The 18,211-nt window shown below is 36.9% G+C and overlaps 8 protein-coding genes across 8 annotated transcripts; 5 read left to right on the top strand and 3 right to left on the bottom strand. All coding sequences in view use genetic code 12, as the record gives it.

Moving 5' to 3' along the window:
- Window positions 1-450: 450 nt before the first annotated feature.
- Window positions 451-1,625, top strand: J8A68_000313 (uncharacterized protein; the record flags this gene model as incomplete). The annotated part of the gene is made up of 2 exons (XM_049406980.1): window positions 451-693; window positions 774-1,625. The coding sequence occupies 2 exons, from the start codon at window positions 451-453 to the stop codon at window positions 1,623-1,625; spliced, it is 1,095 nt and encodes a 364-aa protein (XP_049266387.1).
- Window positions 1,626-3,396: 1,771 nt separating this feature from the next.
- J8A68_000312 (uncharacterized protein) lies at window positions 3,397-4,692 on the top strand (the record flags this gene model as incomplete). Its single annotated transcript, XM_049406969.1, has 1 exon — window positions 3,397-4,692. The coding sequence occupies one exon, from the start codon at window positions 3,397-3,399 to the stop codon at window positions 4,690-4,692; it is 1,296 nt and encodes a 431-aa protein (XP_049266386.1).
- Window positions 4,693-5,946: 1,254 nt separating this feature from the next.
- PHO88 (Pho88p) lies at window positions 5,947-6,525 on the top strand (the record flags this gene model as incomplete). The annotated part of the gene is made up of 1 exon (XM_049406958.1): window positions 5,947-6,525. The coding sequence occupies one exon, from the start codon at window positions 5,947-5,949 to the stop codon at window positions 6,523-6,525; it is 579 nt and encodes a 192-aa protein (XP_049266385.1).
- A 103-nt stretch (window positions 6,526-6,628) lies between these two features.
- J8A68_000310 (protein-lysine N-methyltransferase) lies at window positions 6,629-8,428 on the bottom strand (the record flags this gene model as incomplete). Its single annotated transcript, XM_049406947.1, has 1 exon — window positions 6,629-8,428. One exon carries the CDS (start codon window positions 8,426-8,428, stop codon window positions 6,629-6,631), a length of 1,800 nt encoding a protein of 599 aa, XP_049266384.1.
- Window positions 8,429-8,927: 499 nt separating this feature from the next.
- SCO1 (Cu-binding protein) lies at window positions 8,928-9,851 on the top strand (the record flags this gene model as incomplete). Its single annotated transcript, XM_049406936.1, has 1 exon — window positions 8,928-9,851. One exon carries the CDS (start codon window positions 8,928-8,930, stop codon window positions 9,849-9,851), a length of 924 nt encoding a protein of 307 aa, XP_049266383.1.
- A 292-nt stretch (window positions 9,852-10,143) lies between these two features.
- On the bottom strand, window positions 10,144-11,865 carry J8A68_000308 (uncharacterized protein; the record flags this gene model as incomplete). The annotated part of the gene is made up of 1 exon (XM_049406925.1): window positions 10,144-11,865. The coding sequence occupies one exon, from the start codon at window positions 11,863-11,865 to the stop codon at window positions 10,144-10,146; it is 1,722 nt and encodes a 573-aa protein (XP_049266382.1).
- A 1,715-nt stretch (window positions 11,866-13,580) lies between these two features.
- Window positions 13,581-15,299, bottom strand: J8A68_000307 (uncharacterized protein; the record flags this gene model as incomplete). Its single annotated transcript, XM_049406914.1, has 1 exon — window positions 13,581-15,299. The coding sequence occupies one exon, from the start codon at window positions 15,297-15,299 to the stop codon at window positions 13,581-13,583; it is 1,719 nt and encodes a 572-aa protein (XP_049266381.1).
- A 2,479-nt stretch (window positions 15,300-17,778) lies between these two features.
- J8A68_000306 (uncharacterized protein) lies at window positions 17,779-18,211 on the top strand (the record flags this gene model as incomplete). Its single annotated transcript, XM_049406902.1, has 1 exon — window positions 17,779-18,211. A coding segment is annotated over one exon (433 nt), but the record flags the coding sequence as incomplete, so codon positions are not given.

Genomic DNA, 18,211 nt, shown 5'->3' with positions numbered 1-18,211 from the left:
GGGACAAGCCGAATATTTTTCAATCTGTGCTGTACCTATACGAAAAACGAGAATAGACAAGAACTACGGATTCCAATTTAATATGCTAATGGCTATGACATTGTAGATAATTCGATTGATATATAAAGACTCTCGATCTACATTCTGTTCATCAACATAGGCAGAGGTTTTTTGAGGATTTAATTGGTGAACGGATAAGAACTAAATATTTTTTGCAGCAATTACGGTAATTACGTCATATTGCGCAAAAAAATGGGATCAGCCGTTCCCCACCTGTGGACTTATATCGTATTTTAGAGGATTCAGGATTTACGATAGTTCTTTAGACTCAGCCCAGCCCAACATTGAGCCCTGTTTGAGAATATATATTAGCGGCCAAATCCCCAGATTTGATTGTTTTTTTATTATATGAATACTCATTCAGTTTTTGTTTTCTACTCAAATTCAATTATGACGCAACAGAACGATACAGTATATGATTTGATCAAGGGGTTCACTCATCTGTCCACCGCTCCAACCAGTTCCGACTCTCTAAACAATCTGATTACGACAAGAAAGAATATAACAGGAACGTTTCAACTTGATGATTCCTTTCCAATTCGAATTTGTCGCTTGTTCATATTGACTTTAACTGAAGATAATAATATGATTGGGTTAGAAGCCAAGGAACGCAGTATCGTGGCCAATCTCCTTGTATTCATGTCTTGTCTTAAAGCTGCAAACCACTTGTTTTACAGTTGTCGAGACGTCTTGAGGGAGAATATTCTATTTAGAATTTTTCCATTGGGATATATGTGCCAAAAGGAATAGATATTCTTTTAACAGGATTAGGTGATATCAGAACTAAGGATGTCAATATAAAAGTCAGATGGCCATGGACCACTTTCAGAACAGCACTAGTTAATGCAAATCTCTATGGTAGAATGGCTATGGATACAAACCATAAAGGCAATATTGGTCACTATGAAACTAATTTAGTTTGGAACGACGAGGAAGGACATCAAAAATTGGAACACTATATTGAAAACTATTGGAAGGATAAAGTTGCTAAAACTTTGCCTGATGATGAAGGCTATTCTTTAACTGATTGTTTCGCAGCATACGAATGGGTGAAAGAACAACTTGAAGAGATGCCTGTTCTCTTAGGCTTATATACAGGGAGAATCCCCTTTGACGATCCGAATGTGGAGCCAGTTTTTCAAACTTTAGGATTAAAAAGAATGACAATCCTGGATGAAGTTTTAGTGAAGGGGTTGCTTGATCCTCTTCGTGCCATCGAAAACACATATTCCTGTTTATATGACCAATTGTTTTCCATGAGATATCTTGCACCTTTAGGAAATCGAAGGATCGATCAAGCACTTGCACCTTTAGGAAATGGTAGTCTTGGTCAAGTGTTTAAGGCTGGAAAGGATAAGAATCATGCATATATGGCAAGGATTTTGAGTACTTACATGACCGATGACGAGATCGCATACGGGTTTTCTTTAGTTCCTTCGATATCTTTTAAAATGAACTATGAGGAAGACTATGACGGCAAATTGCATTTTGCTGGAAAATCCCTGATAAGCTTCCTTGAGTTTAAGATATATGGACCAGTACGTCTCTTGAAACACAAAGGTTAAAGAGGTTATTTAATGAGTGATGCTAAGGATGATGCCCAAAAGCATGAGTCCGTCCAATCAGCTTCGGACGGGTCAGAAGCTGACATCGAATTCACATCACGTATCCCTGGAGACCTGCTTACTGCTCGTTTCTTTCTCAAACACTTCTAAGAGTGATAACTTCATATTTTGACCCGTATAATACGTTTGAGTATGTAGCAAATAGATAAAACAATAAACACTAGGAATATCAAGAGAACAACCATGATTGAGTTGGCCGAGCGGATCAAGGCATTTTCAGAAATCACCATAATGTAACAAATTACACACACAGGAACCTCGTCCGCAGCTCTTCCGTGCCACATACTTACTAGCGACCGGTGAAAGTCATGTTTCTCCGTGATTAATCCTATTAGGAAGGACCACATAACCGCTACTTACCACAAGCACCGGAATTGTGTAATCACAATCATATGTTTAAAGCAAAATATTGATAATAATATAGCCAACTCTCGGCTTTACAGATCCTATGTAAACCCAATTAGTTTCAATATGTGGTTAAAATGGTTATTGTCTCATTCCGAATAGTATTGTATAGTTGGGTGATTAGCTCAGAATCAATAAAAATTTTAAATTCAAATTCTTCTTTCAATGGTAGGTTGAAGGTTGTTTTAATGAATTGGTTAAGTAATTCGTGGACGACGTCAATCCAACCTACATCTCATTCTAGTATCACAGGCTCGAGTTTGCAAAAAGTCAAAGATTTTGTTAATTTATTAACTGTTTTTTAACTCTTTAATCTTCTGTATATGAGGTATCCTGTGACTCTTTACGTCCATTGGTTAGGTAAAGTGAGTTCAGACACAAAGCATTGTTTTGTAGAATATTGGTTATTTTCTGATATCGAGCAAGTGACTCCCTCCAGAATAGAAGACATCTTGTTAAACTGATAATTTGAATGATACATTTGCTGGTGACAGCCCACTTTTATTATCCCAGCAAGCTTGTGTAGAGACTCATGATAGATCATGCATAATCTTGGATGACACATAAGAGAAACTTGAAAACAACAGGCTTTAAACCGTATAATTATTATTCCTATTTCAATTCTTGTATCTACGCCAGGCGGAGGTCCAGTCGTCGGAAACGCGCAATTGACCTGGTCCTAGAATCGCAGAATGGAGTCCCATGGAGTGCGCGTAAATGCATTTCGCCCGCATACCCATGTGAACTTCACCTCTGCTCAGTCAAGGGCATCCTCTATGTTTAGATAATATTTAGGGTTTAGCCTGTTGTAGGTAACTATATAAAAACTTTTTGTGGGCTGAGAGGAGGGGACAAACATAGGGAATATTTTTTTATACGAAAAACAAGAATGGAAAAGAAGTACTGATTCCAAATCAGTAGAAATATACTAATGGCTACGGCCTTGTAGGTAATTTGCTTGATAGCAGAATGCTCTCAAGATAAGAGTGCATAATGTTCGTCAAAATGGTTGCAACAGTTTTTTTTGAGGAATGAATTGGTGGAGGGATAAGAACTACGAACAAAATATTTTTGCAGCAATTACTAATATTGGTCAAAAAAATAGGATAAGCCATTCCCCAACTGTAGCCTTATATTATATTTCGGGGAATTTAAGATTTGATAGTTCTTTAGGCTCTGCCCAGCCCAACATTTGAGTAGGTGTGAGTAGATATAAATTAGCTACCAAATCCGTAGATTTGATACAACTCTTTGGACAGAATTACAAGAAATCTCATCCAGTTTTATTTTCTATTCAAATTCAATTATGACCCTTGTTTTGGTGTATCATCTACTAAACCGGTTTCCCAAGCGAGTTGATAATCTGTCTGCGAACGCTCTGTCTGTTGAAAACAGTACAGTCAATCCAAAGAATACGACAAGAAAGAATATTACAGGGACCTTTCAACTTGATGATTCCTTTCCAATTCGACTTTGTCGATTGTATATATTGACTTTAGCTAGAGAGGACGATATGTTTGGCTTCGAATCCACCCTGGCCAAGCTTCTTATATTCCTGTCTTGTCTCAAGGCAGCCGACCACTTGTTTTATAATTGTCAGCTAGACATCTTGAATCAGAATCTTCCCTTTAGACGTTTTCCATTGAATTGTATATCTGTGCCTGAGGGAATCAACATTATTTTAAGAGGGTTAGGACATATTGAAACTAGGGATGCCAAAATAAAAGTTAAATGGCCGTGGACTACTTTCAGGACAGCACTAGTTAATGCGAACCTCTATGGTAGAATGGCAATGGATACAAATCATACAGGACAGTTTGGTGATTATGAAACTAATTTAGTATGGAATGATGAGGAAGGACATCAAAAATTGGATTATTATATTGAAAACTATTGCCGGGATAAAATTGCGAAAACCTTGACACATGATGATGAAGGCTATTCTTTAATGGATCGTTCTGCGGCACACGAATGGGTAAAAGAACAACTTCAAGAGATGCCAGATCTCTTAGACTTATATACAGGGAGAATCCCCTTTGACGATCTGAATGCGGAGTCATCTTTTCAAGCTTTAGGATTGAAAAGAATGACGATCCTGGATCAGGCCTTAGTGAACGGTTTGTTTAGCCCGCTTCTCGCTATCGAAACCATATATTCCCATTTCTATGAGAGAATGTTTAGTATGGCGTCTGTTGCACCTTTAGGAAATGGCAGTCTAGGTCAAGTGTTTAGGGCTGGGAAGGATATTAATCATGCATATACGGCAAAGATTTTGAGTACTTATATGACCGATGACGAGATCGCATTCGGGTTTTCTTTAGTTCCTTCAATATCTTTTGAGTTGTATGAGGACGAGTCGGAAGATGAATTACATTCTGGTGTAGAATCCCTGATAAGCTTCCTTGACAAATTCTATATTCCTCGTCGTGCCGACAACTATGTGTTTCCAATTTCTCCAATACCAGCGAGTGATGCTGGTGATGATGGGCATGAGCGTGGATCAGTCCAGTCGCCTTCGAATTGGTCGGGAGATGACATCGAATTCGCCTCATCTCTTACTGCAGATGAGCTTCTCGTTCTTTTCGTTCTCAGACATTTTTAAAGCGGTTAATTAACTTCATACTTTGTTGTCGTATGTTGGACTATATAGCAAATAAATAAAACAATAAATATTAGAAATATCAAGAGAAAACCCATGATTGAGCTATCTATTATTTCAAGCTCTCTGGTTCCATGAGATGGGAGAGTTGTACTTATTGTAGTCGCTATAATTAATGAAACAAAATGGGTTGAGGGATTCCCTGTACATCAGCGAATCCACCAAGAATATTGCGTTTTCCTCTTGTATCTTCTCTCCTCTTAGCAATGAAATCTTTCACTATGTTCATGCCAAAGCTCTAAGTTGCCAGAGTCAATCGTGCACTGCTCGACTCTTTGAAAACCTATCATGAATTGTCGGTTTTCCTATAAGATGTTTGAAGATGTGTGCCAGATGTAGTTTGATTTGATACGAGCTCAACATTCTCATCGATTTTGATGACTATATTTGCTGAAAGAAGAAATAAAGCCAACATATTTCCATAGTATTTTCTAATGGCTGTCTGAACGTTGTCATTTTTGCGAAGTTAAGGATATACACATGCATCGGAATTATTAATTCACAGTTGGGCAAATATGGAATTATGCAAGACGGGTAATTCCTAAGTGGTTTCCTATTTTTAAAAGAAAAGTAATAGGGAGATTAGCTCTCGGGTTTAAGGATTCTATGTAAAAACCAATGAGTTTCGGCATCTTAAGGGATGTGTATAATGTTTATCGTGTCATCCAGAATATCATATGTACGGCTGTGAAAAGCACAAGCAAATAAAAATTGGTTGCGAAAAATTAAACGAGTAAATTAAAAAAAAAATGGTCGTGTGATTGGTTCAGAATTTGTGGCAATAAAATTTCTTGGATTCAAAATCACATTCATGGCTGTTCATATACAAATTGTAAGTTGAAGCTTGTTTTATTTCACCGCTTAAGTGAGTGGATATGACAATACCATTAACCTACTCTACATTACAATCAAGCAAACAAACTCAAATTATACAAAAGCTATGAGTGAGTGTCCAATTTATTACTTTCTTTTTTTAATATTCTTTAAACTTCTAGAATGTTTCTTTTTTTGCTTTGCCTTTTGCCTTTTCAATTTCTTCACCAAACAAAAGAAATTGGACAACAGTCAACGAAATCTTTTTTTTTTTCATTTAAAAATCTCCAACTTTTATTAAAAATATTTATTTACTCTTCTCTTTCTTTCTTCTCTTCATCTTTCATTGATCCATTAATCAAAGTAGTAACCAACCAATCAACGATGAATCCAGCTGTTACTAATATTATGCTCATGCTTGTCATGATGCAAGTTTCTAAAAGAATCAACTTTGAAGATCCTGATATCTTATTTTATACTAGAGCTGGTTATATTACTTGTCAAGTTTTAGCATTAACTATTTATTTCATTGTTAGAGCTAAAATTAATGCTAAGAATGATTTAACTACTTTAAAATATGTTGAACCTGCTAACCCATTACAAGGTGAATCTGAACCAAAGGCTGTTGTTACTACTGTTAAAGAATATGATTTACAACAAGTTAATTCTGCTATGAAATCTGTTTTCACTGGTATGGCTATGATGGGTTTTATGCATATTTATATGAAATATACTAATCCATTATTAATGCAATCCATTTCTACTATCAAATCTGCTTTAGAAACTAACATTGTTAAGATTCATTTATATGGAACTCCTGCTACTGGTGATTTAAAGAGACCTTTCAAGGCTGCTCCAGGTATTATGGACGCTTTAACTGGTGGTGCAGGTGGTGTCAAGACTGATAAGCAATCTATTGAAACTGCTGAAGTTAGTGGTGCTGGTGGTATTAAAGAAGATTAGAGTATTTACTATAGATTTTTATAAACGTTGTACCATATCTAATCCTTTTAATTCTTAATTTCAAAAAGATTAACCTATTTGTCTATTTGTATTTTGTACTTAATTACTTGTCTTGTTTTACTAATATACATTCTTGATCTTTCCCTCTTGTGAAACTAATAAGATCTAATACTTTTGCAGCAATAATCATTTCATCAACTGTCCATTTCCCCTTTCCATATATTTCAGGTACTGCAGTAGATATATCTGGGAATAACATTTCATAAATTGGTTGATAATTAACAATCACTTGTGGATCAATCTTAGTTTGTTGTTGAACCTTTTTAAACAATTCTTGAATCCATTCAGGTAAATATTGTTCTGATTCCATTTCATTGGCATATTCATCCTGATTAAAACAACGCATTAACCATAATAACCAACATTGATCTTGAAATTGATTCTCAATAATAGATTCATAACTTGGGAATCCCAATGATAAAAGTAATGATTGTTGAAATTTGATATCCTTCTTATATACATTTTTCAAAGTTATCAAATCGGATTTATGTTCCTTTAATAAATCCTTTTCAATTTGTTTAATTTTAGAAATTGAAGATTCATAGATTTTAGTTTGAGAATTAATATACCATTTGATATATTTATGAATTTGGTTTGAATCTTTTGGTATGTCTCCACCTTTTAACATTTTCTTCTTTTGATCTAAGGCTGCACGTAAATGATTCAATCCAGCAAATTTCATTCTTAATGTCATACCTTCGTCAGATTCTTCTTCTAATTCATTTCTAACTAAATATTGGAATGTTTGAATAAGATTCTCAGGTATGTGATCCTTAGTTATGAAGAATAAAACTCCATCCTTATAATCTTCAACCTTAGCTTCTTCTCCTTCTTCCTTCTTATCTTCATCGCGTACAACTGAAGTAGTATAATCACTAGTAGTAGGCAACTTAACTCCATTTTTCTGAATATCTGCCAACATCTCTTCAGGTATCTTAATCTTCAAAGCCACCGAATCCGATTCATTCTCCTCAAAACAAAACCCATACGCCAACAACAATTCCTCATTTCCCTTTCTTCCATAGTTATTATAAACCTCTTCTCCAACTTTCCCACCGTCTTCATTCCTAAACTTAAAACACCCATCTTCGAATCCCCAAACCACTCGTGCCTTGGGGTTATGATTCAACATATCCAACACCGGAACCAACATCGCACTATCTTTGGCAAATGAAAGGTTGTTTGTAAGATATGCCGGGAACGATCTTGATTTCAACACCAAACTGGCCCATAAATAATTCACAAAACTAGTCCAATTGGTCTCATCATATTCCTGGAAATATTTATAATAATCATCCAGGGTATAAAACTTATATTCATAATAAAATTTCATATTAACAAAATGTTGACTTGGCTTTTGATAATCTTGTGGGATTAGATTGATTAATTGCCACCATTCTTCGATTAATTGGGCTAGGGTTTCGTTTAGACTATTTCCAAGATTTGTACCCTTGAGGAGTTCTTTATCCCCGGGCGTCCATGTATATGGAGATCCAATCTCTGTCAAAGTGGGTAATATATTGAAATATGCGCTAAATTCATTATTGGTTGTGTCTGTTGAACAAACATGACATAAGTATAATTTCAAGAGAGAATTCACATTTATTGTCTTTTCACTCACTTCCTTTCCCCAAGGTTTGAAATAGTCAATAGCAGTCTCGGAAGTGATAAGTATCAGGCTGGGGATGGATAAGAGATCCGTATTTCCATCGGTCGGTGCCGTGTAGGTTGCTCCATTATTGTGGGATGAGATTTCTTGGAATGTTATATTTGGAGAAATGATTGTTCCATTGGATGTTGCCCACTGGATTAGGGCGTTGAACTTGTCTGATTTTCTAGGCATTGGTTAGATATATAGTCTCTTTTAAGTCGGTTGTTTATTGCAAGAATGAGAATTGAAATTTTTCAACATTTTTGGCAACAGGGATACTCACTCATCCCTCATCACCACACTTAAGATTTTTGTCTGGTAGCGCCCGTGGTAGGTGATCCGAATAAAGATTTTAACTATGGGAGTATCAAAGCCCGATATTGGGCAATGAAGCCTTCTTAGATATGTCAAGAGTAGTTCGTTCAATTGAATGAACTAATCAAAAGACATGTTGTGGATGGGTACAGCCTTATTAGAAAAGTCGACATCATGTGATTAAGTTACTGATGTATGATATCACCTTAGGCTCCTAGTATGGAGTTTTAAGAATTTTTTTATTCTTAGCATGGGTAGCGCTGACATATTTGTCAAATTGATTTTTTTTTCACCTCCTTCGGAGATTTTTCATCGTTCCACTTTTATTTCTAATCAGATCAACATTAGAAGTTCACCTTAAATTAAAGACAAAATCATGTTATCAAGAATCCCATTGAGGTCTCTTAGACATTCATCATTGAGAGCAGTCTCATTATTTGAACAGCGTGCCCTTTTATCATCGTCAATTAGATGCTTACAACAACAAGAATCTAACAAGGAACAAACAAAGGAAACCCTGGAAACAACGCCAAAGAAGAAAAGACCCTTAAGTAGAGTAGCCATCGGTGGTACACCAACAACAAACAGATGGGCTCCTCAAAACAGTGAAGAATTCATCTCCTGGAAATCCATTGTTGTGTTGGTTGTAGTTGGTGGTGTTGTTACTTATTTCTTCTCAAGAGAAAAGGAAAGATTAAGAACACAACGAGAATTAGAACAAAATCGACCAGTTGGGAGACCATTAATTGGTGGTCCATTCTCACTTATCGATACCAATGGGAAACCATTCACTGATGAAGATTTAATAGATCCAGATATGAAACGATTCTCGATTATTTATTTCGGTTTTAGTCATTGTCCTGATGTTTGTCCCGAAGAATTGGATAAATTGGGTGATATGATTGATGAATTAAAGACTCATAATGTTCAATTACAACCTATTTTCATTACTTGTGATCCGGCCAGAGATACTCCGGAAGTGGTTAAGGCTTATTTGGCCGATTTCCATCCGGATTTAATTGGATTAACTGGTGATTATAATGAAGTTAAGAATGCATGTAAACAATATCGTGTCTATTTCTCAACTCCGCCAAATGTCAAACCTGGACAAGATTATTTAGTCGACCATTCGATTTTCTTTTATTTAATGGATCCAGAAGGGAAGTTTGTGGACGTTATTGGTAGAGATATGGATGCTAAAGGTGGGGTGCAAAAGATTTTGAAATGTGCCGATGCGTTCATTCCTGAAGTGGAATTGGAGAAAAGAAAAGCCGGAATTTTTGGATTTCTTTACAAGTGAAGATGATTATGAATGTTATGTAGATATTTTATGTTCTGTAAATAGTAAGTATATTAGAAAATGAACCTTGTGCTTTGTTTGACTCTGATTTTCCGTGGTTAATATCTTTCGACCAGCATTGATTTGTTACAGCTCATTTGAATGTGAGCTAGATAATCATACAAGAGACAAGAACACTTTTCGTATTCAATACGATTAATTTAAAGTCTATAATATTTTATTTTAAATATATAAAATTCTATTCTATATTCTATCAATTTACAGTAGCAGCCGCTAAAGGAAACCTGTTCTTTTAGTTACTTTCAGTGTCGACAGCGTCAACAACTTCCATGTGTACTTCTTCAGTCTTTTCATTATCTTCTTCATCCTTAATACCCATCAAGTCCAATAATCCAACATCCTTAAGGATTCTGTTATGGATTTCTCTTTCTCTCTTAGAAGTACCTGAAGTATCACCGAATAATTCATCAATTTCATCTAAAGTTCTACCCTTAGTTTCTGGACAGAAGAAGTAAACATAAGCAGCACCAAAGAAACACATCAAACCTAAGAAGATATAAGCACCATACTTAGCTCTAGCAACGAAATCTGGCGTGGCCATGGCAACAGCAAAATTGTTTAACCAATTAGCAGAAGCACCAATAGAAATACCCTTAGCTCTCATACCCAAAGAAAAGACTTCAGAAACAATAACCCAAGCACATGGACCCCAAGAATAACCGAATCCAATAGCGAAGATCCAAACGAAAACAACTGCAGCCCAACCAGCACCTGCGTGTCCTGTGAAATCTCCTCCATATCCACCCAAGATACCGGCAACGATAAAATGACACAGACCCATAACAATAGCACCGGAGATCAAGACTGGCTTTCTACCCAATTGATCAACCCATAAGACGGCTGGGATAGTTGCAACGAACATGGCAATACCGACAACACCGGAAGCTAATAAGGAAATAGTTCTACCGGATAAACCTAAGGAGTTGAAAATGAATGGAGCGTAGTATAAAATGAAATTAGCACCAGTCCATTGTTGGAAGGTCATAATTAAACAAGCAACTGAAACTCTCTTGAAAGTAGAAAAATGGGTGAACATGGATTTATATTGATGGAAACCAATCTTGATGTTGGACATGGTTGAACCATCTTGTAAGTGAGGGTAAGCGGTAACTTCCAATTCCTTTTCGAATAATTGTTGAGCTTTCATTTCAAGATATTCCATTTGAATCAAGTCATTGTTCTTATCTAATCCTCTCAATTTGGCAAGAACATCTAAACACTTTTCTTCTTGTCCGACATTGATTAACCATCTTGGAGATTCTGGCATGAGGAAAATACATGAACCTAAAATTAAAGCAGGAACACATTGAATAGAGATTGGAACTAACCAAGCAGCAGCACTTTGATTGTCGCCTTCACCACCAATATAATCAGTACCATAAGTGATCCAATAAGAGATCATAATACCGAAAGTAATAGCCAATTGTTGTAAAGCAACTAAAGAACCTCTAATTTCAGGTGGAGAGACTTCAGCATTATATAATGGGACAACCATGGAAAGAATACCTACACCGACACCGACAACGAATCTACCACCAAGGATAAAGTTATAATCACCACCATGGGTACAAGCTTGTACAATAACACCGACAAGGAACCAAACGACCCCGAAGACGACAGACCATCTTCTACCGAATTTATCAGCAACAATACCGTTCATTAAGACACCAATCCAGGCACCTAATTCCAAAATGGAGGTCAATAAACCTTGTAAAACTGGGTTGTCTTGGATAGCACCGACACCAGCAGCTTTAGAAAAGGAATCCATACCGGAGACTTGTCCGAACATACCTTGATTATAACCATAGACTAAACCACCAAGAGAGGCGAAAAAGGCAATAAACATGGATCTCTTGTTGGCAACAAGACCAGAAATCCCACCTTTTCCAGCGATTTGTAAACGCTTTTGTGCAATGAGTTCTTGCACTTCACTTCCTTCACTACCACCGTGCATTTTTATGTATTATATGTATATATTTAGTAAATGCAAATGCTGCTAATAAAAAATGGAAAAACTTGAATAGTATTAAGGAGGAATTTGAACTTTATTTATAGTATTCGAGTTTTGTACTATACCATGTGGTTCACCTTCCCCAAATCTAGTCCCCGCAAGAGTCCCCGAACTAATTAATCCAATTTGCAGCTTTTCTAACTCAAAACTATTGTATTGGTAGTATTAGGTTTGAACTTCTATTGGACTAAGCCCATTCCAAAGAAAAATAAATTATCCGCCTGTTGTGGTTGTACAATGACAAGGAACTTATGTCACTAAGCAGCAAACTTTCTGGGATTCCTCCACCACTATGATGCACCTTCCCCAACTGCACTCCCCACAGGACCACAATAGTAAATTATTTCGATCTGGTAATTGTTATTGTGTCACACATATCCAGGAATAACTTTTCCATTGATAGAATAATCCATAATAAAAAATAATCGGTATTTACTTGCAAAAAATAATAAATAATCCGCCGGGACAAGTAACACATTCCAAATGTAGACAATAGGATACAAAAGCGATCCGGTCACTATAAAGGAAACCTATTCTTATTGCCGGGGATTAACCTTCCCCTCAACCGTTTAATTTCGGAATTTCTTTTGTACAACATTATTCTATTTTTTCATTTGCAACAAAAAATTTTTGCGATCTAAAAAACGTCATATAAATGGCATCTAATAAGCCTTGCGTTATTTCTCCGTATTTTCTCCAGGTAAAGGAGTTACAATAAAGGAAGAGTATACTACCTTCTTCGATAGAGGGTACTCGTTTCGGCGACTCCTCTAGCCCCTCTAATGCCAATCTATCTCCTAAGTGTTTTGCGATACTGCACACGGACTGCAGCATTATTTTTTATTCCCTCGGCGAACTGAAAGATTTTCCGGATTCTTCGGCGACATTGATTTCTTTTTTGGAAGGCTCAGTAAGGCGGTAGCATGCTGGCTAGATAATATTCAGTATGTATCGGACATGTACTCTCGAGACCTTTAATTAGTTCATCTGATGCTGACGTTGACCTTTGAAACAAAGTATGACGTATTCCTTGCATCTACTTTATGGAAATTTTATGCATCTGGTTTTTCCATGCTAAGTGAATTTTTGGTAACAAAAGCTAGAATAAACGGAAAAGCCTTGGAAAAAATATTCTGAACCTTTGGCAAATACACACACGCTGCTTAACACACACACCGCTCGGGATATCAGGGTGTCGGAGCCCCCTTGGGGAAGAGTGGTCTACTTGATAATACCACCTTCCTTGTTTTTTCCTATTGTTTCCCGACACAAAGTAAATCGATGGGGAACAGTTTGGAAGTCCCGCATCGCTCGAAGTATAATTCGGAGTGGGTGTTTCCATTGTTTATTTTACAAGCTCCTCTACTACCTCATAATTACAGACATATGTCGCAAATTATGAAACTTTTCTGAGGAAGGTCAAGAATGGCATCTTTACTGACATCATCAAAGTTATGAGTTTTTTGCGGTATACGAAGGTAAATTGGTGGTTTTCAAAACGGCTACAATGTCATCTCAAAAATGGATCCAACTTAGTCTTCTCATCACGGTTAATTATTTCAAATTGTATATTTTATAATTTAAACACATACACGGTGTGATATGAACTAAGAGAACTAAAAACATAACTACACTAGCTAAAAAGAAACCTTGTTCTTTCAAGTGCTCTGAGTTTCAACATCAGCAAGCTCTGTCGCAATTTCCTCCTCCTTCAGGTCCGAATCCAAATTTTTAATACCCATTAAGTCTACTAATCCAACTTCCTTGAGGATTCTGTTATGAATAGCACTTTCTCTCTTGGATGTTCCAGAAGTATCACCGAATAATTCATCTATTTCATCTAATGTTCTTCCCTTGGTTTCAGGACAGAAGAAGTAAACATAAACAGCACCGAAGATACACATCAAACCTAAGAAAATGTACGCACCATACTTAGCTTTAGCTACGAAATCTGGAGTTGCCATAGCAACACCAAAATTGTTCAACCAATTCGATGATGCACCAATGGACACCCCCTTAGCTCTCATACCTAACGGAAAGACTTCGGCTGTGATGACCCAACCACATGGACCCCAAGAATAACCATACGCGACAGCAAAGAGCCAGACGAAAACAACAGCAGCCCAACCTGCACCTGCATGTCCTGTAAAATCTCCACCGTAACCACCTAAAACACCTGCAACTATAAAGTGACACAGACCCATAATGATTGCACCAGAGATCAAGACTGGTTTTCTACCTAATTGATCAACCCATAAGACCGCTGGGATAGTTGCAACGAACATCGCAATACCAACGACACCCGAAGCTAATAAGGAGATTGTTCTCCCTGATAAACCCAAGGAGTTGAAGATGAATGGTGCATAGTATAAAATGAAATTAGCGCCACTCCATTGTTGGAACATCATAATCAAACAAGCAACAGAAACTCTCTTGAAGGTGGGATAATGGGTAATCATCGACTTGTACTTCAAAAACCCAATTTTAAAGTTGGATAAAGTAGACCCATCTTGTAAATGAGGGTATGCGCTAACTTCTAATTCCTTTTCGAAGATTCTCTGAGCTTTCATTTCGAGGTACTCCATTTGAATCAAATCGTTGTTTTTATCCAAGCCTCTCAATTTGGCAAGAACGTCTAAACACTTTTCTTCTTGTCCTTCATTCATTAACCATCTTGGAGACTCTGGCATAAGGAAAATACAAGAACCCAAAATCAATGCAGGGGCTATTTGGATACAAATTGGAACCAACCAAGCAGCAGAGCTTTGCTTTTCTCCAGATCCTCCAATATAGTCAGTACCATATGTGATCCAATATGAAATCATAATCCCGAATGTAATAGCTAATTGTTGTAAAGCAACTAAAGACCCTCTGATTTCAGGTGGAGAAACTTCAGCATTATACAATGGGACAACCATCGAAAGTATACCAACCCCAACCCCGACCACAAATCTACCACCGAGAATAAAGTTGTAATCACCGCCATGGGTGCAAGCTTGAACAATAACACCAACGAAAAACCAAAGGACCCCAAAAACAACTGACCATCTTCTTCCAAACTTATCAGCTACAAACCCATTCATCAAAACACCTATCCAGGCACCTAATTCCAAAATCGAAGTTAATAAACCTTGTAAAATTGGATTATCTTGAATGGTCCCAACTCCTGACGCTTTTTCGAATGAAGGCATACTAGAAACTTGACCAAACATTCCTTGGTTATAACCATAGACTAGACCACCAAGAGAGGCAAATATGGCAATGAACATGGATTTCTTGTTTGCAGCTAATCCTGAAAGTCCACTTTTTCCTGCTAATTGTAAACGTCTTTGTGCAATTAATTCTTGCACGTTATTACCGTCGGCTCCTCCATGCATCTTTGTAAATGTGTTTTTGATTTGATGATCTCTGAAAAATAAGAGAACAAATTCTCACTGCTTCTGAAGTTCTTTCAAGCATATTTATATTGCTGAGGATTCACTTTAAAGTAATTCATCCCCACAAAGTATATTAATTGATCTTTGTAGTTGTTCGTCGAAAACTATCTGGGGTAGGGTTCGGGAAGATGTATCATCTGGATCAGAACAATAGCGGAAAAAATAATCATTACATCTACCCGAACTTACACATTTTCTTCTACACAATAAATATTGAGGTTGCTTGCCGGCAAAGTTTCACTATCGAGAGGGTTATCCTTCCGGTATACCTAGTCTTTCCTGTACTTTTGCATTGTTATATTGGCTCAGTTGGAGAAAATATGTACCTCTTCTTTTTTTTACTGAGCTTCATAAGATGTGTATAATTTGAAGACGTGATTCTGAACATTTTGGATCTCTTTGAGCTATAGGAAAATTGCAAGAGGTATTTGAAACGAATGCCTACTTTTCCCGTAATGTTATTGTATCATTCACCATCTATTTTTCGTTACTCACATGTAGTCAGGGTCATTCTTCAGCGTAAACTTCTGGAGCGTAATATTAATGGGTTTAATTCCCCTCCCACGCCAGTTCTTGAGGATAGCAGCAATCAAGATATCAAGTGAAATGTGGTTTGTGGTTCAATAGAACCTCCTGATTATAGCGTCGGAAGTGAAATGAATACAATAGACTTGGAGAAAAGTGCCGTTTCTTGGACCATTCTCGCAAAGATTATTCATCCAGAATAATTTTTCCGTGTTTTCCACCGCAAAGGTTCATTGTCCTTACGGACATAAACAATAGATTCTTGGCACTTTGGAATCGTGTTTCTTAGATAGTTCTCTAATAAGGAGTTTATGAATCTGATACAAATATCTTCGACGAAATGCCGACAACCGAAAAAAGCCTTGTCTAATTTCACACGGGAAGATTATGGTATGATTTTTCCGGTTTTTTCCCCAGATTCTAAGTAACTTGCTTAGGACTTAAAGCCTATGGATTTTTCTGTAGATGTTTTCTCCCGAGTAGCCACAGCCGATACTTCTAAATGATTACCTAAGCATTGTAAATGGGGTTGTCTTTTTGGACTTTTCTTGTGGCAAAACTCCGTCGAAATGTACATGTCATCGCAGATCACGTGACCCCTCTAAATGAACTAATTGTATTTCCGAAGTTACCCCTGAAGGTTTTTATAATAGACATTTCGCTTTGATGTTTGTTGGAAATAAACAAGCTACATGTAATACGGGCAACTTTCCTGCTCAATTTCCGAGTACTCTTGACGTTCTTTTGTTGTTCAATGCTAGCTAATTTTTCTGCATTTATTTCACAAAAATCCTGGAACAACACATTATTCTAGACCAACTTGGTATTATTCAGCCAACCGGTAAGGATAGATGATGACCGAATGACCAAATAGACTAGTATTTTATCTATCAGATCATGAAAATCAGTATTTGTGAAATTCTAAGAGATCCATGCCATAATTACATATCATCCGAGGTTCTTTCCCAATTAGGAAACACTCGTCATGTATTCGTAAAATTTTTTTAGTTCATTGCGCAATGTTCTGAAACAAACTATCGACCAGATGCCTTTCAGTCCCGCTTGCCGATTCAATATATCCGACACAGAAAGTTCATCTAAGTAACCAAAAAGCTAAAGAAATGTGTGTGCCGATTACGCCTCCAAGAGGGGATTTTACCCGAATGCCATCTTACTTTATCCTACATTTGAGACAGCATGTGATGGTTTCATATATTTCCTCATGTAAAAAAACAACTTGGGACCAGAGTCGAAATTGTCAATAGTTTGAGATGACGGAGGCTTTTCAGTATCATTAGCCGCTCAAACTTGTCACTCGACTATAAAGGGGCCCTTGTTCTTATTCTCGGGAAAAACTTGTGCATAAAAAATATTTTTGACAGATTGAGTTACTTAAAAAAATAAGTTTTGTGATCTATTTCGAGAACAGACAATAATGCAGACGAAGTCAGAAATTGAGTTTATCTAATAAGGTAATTATCTTCGGAAATTACTCTACCCGTCTTTCTTTTATAATAGGGCAAATGGTTTGAAATTGGGGCCTGGGTCATCGTAAGTAGGACTAACGAAGGTAATCTTGACCATCGATTTGCTGGTAATGTTGAAGAATTGTTCGAAAAGAAATCAATGGAAAACAAAACGAGAGATGAATGTCGTGGAGATTATAGGGGACACATCTCTAATTACTTGTGCTGTCTAAAAGGATTCAAAGATTCCAGGATATAAAATCATTTGATGAGAAACAAGCCCACCCTTAAATAAGGCACAAAAAATATTGATCAAAAAATATTCGAAGCCTAATATGGATGTCCCAAAAACTATATAAATGGGGAAATTCTCAAGCAACGAATCCTTGTCAATTGAACCAAACCAGTATCCCTTCTACACAATTCAAATGAGATTTTTCAACTTGTTAGTAGCCGGTTGTCTTCTTGGCTCGGCTCTTTCTCAACCTATCAAACACAAATCAAACGATGAAACCACTAACCACAATGTCCAAACTTCCCACGGTAAGCCATTTGCCATCTATCAACCAAAAGCATTTGTGATCTCCATGTTCGAATTAGAAAGAGACCCATGGTTGCAATCAATGGACTTTGTTCAAAACATAACTGTCCCAGGTTTATCCCCAATGTACTCAACCATTCATTGTACTACCAACTACACTGTCTGTCAAATTACCATTGGTGAAGGTGAAATCAATGCCGCTGCTTCAATGACTGCTTTAACCCTTTCTCCGTTATTCGATTTGACCAAAACTTATTTCTTAGTTGCTGGTATCGCTGGTGGTGAACCACAATATACTACTCTTGGAGGTGTTACTTTTG

This window comes from Hemisphaericaspora subhashii (genome assembly GCF_019202705.1).
Source record: "Hemisphaericaspora subhashii strain CBS 10753 chromosome Unknown scaffold172, whole genome shotgun sequence".
Taxonomy (NCBI): domain Eukaryota; kingdom Fungi; phylum Ascomycota; class Pichiomycetes; order Serinales; family Debaryomycetaceae; genus Hemisphaericaspora; species Hemisphaericaspora subhashii.
Note: the sequence above shows the minus strand (reverse complement) of the source record. Positions and strands in the feature narration are given on the sequence as shown.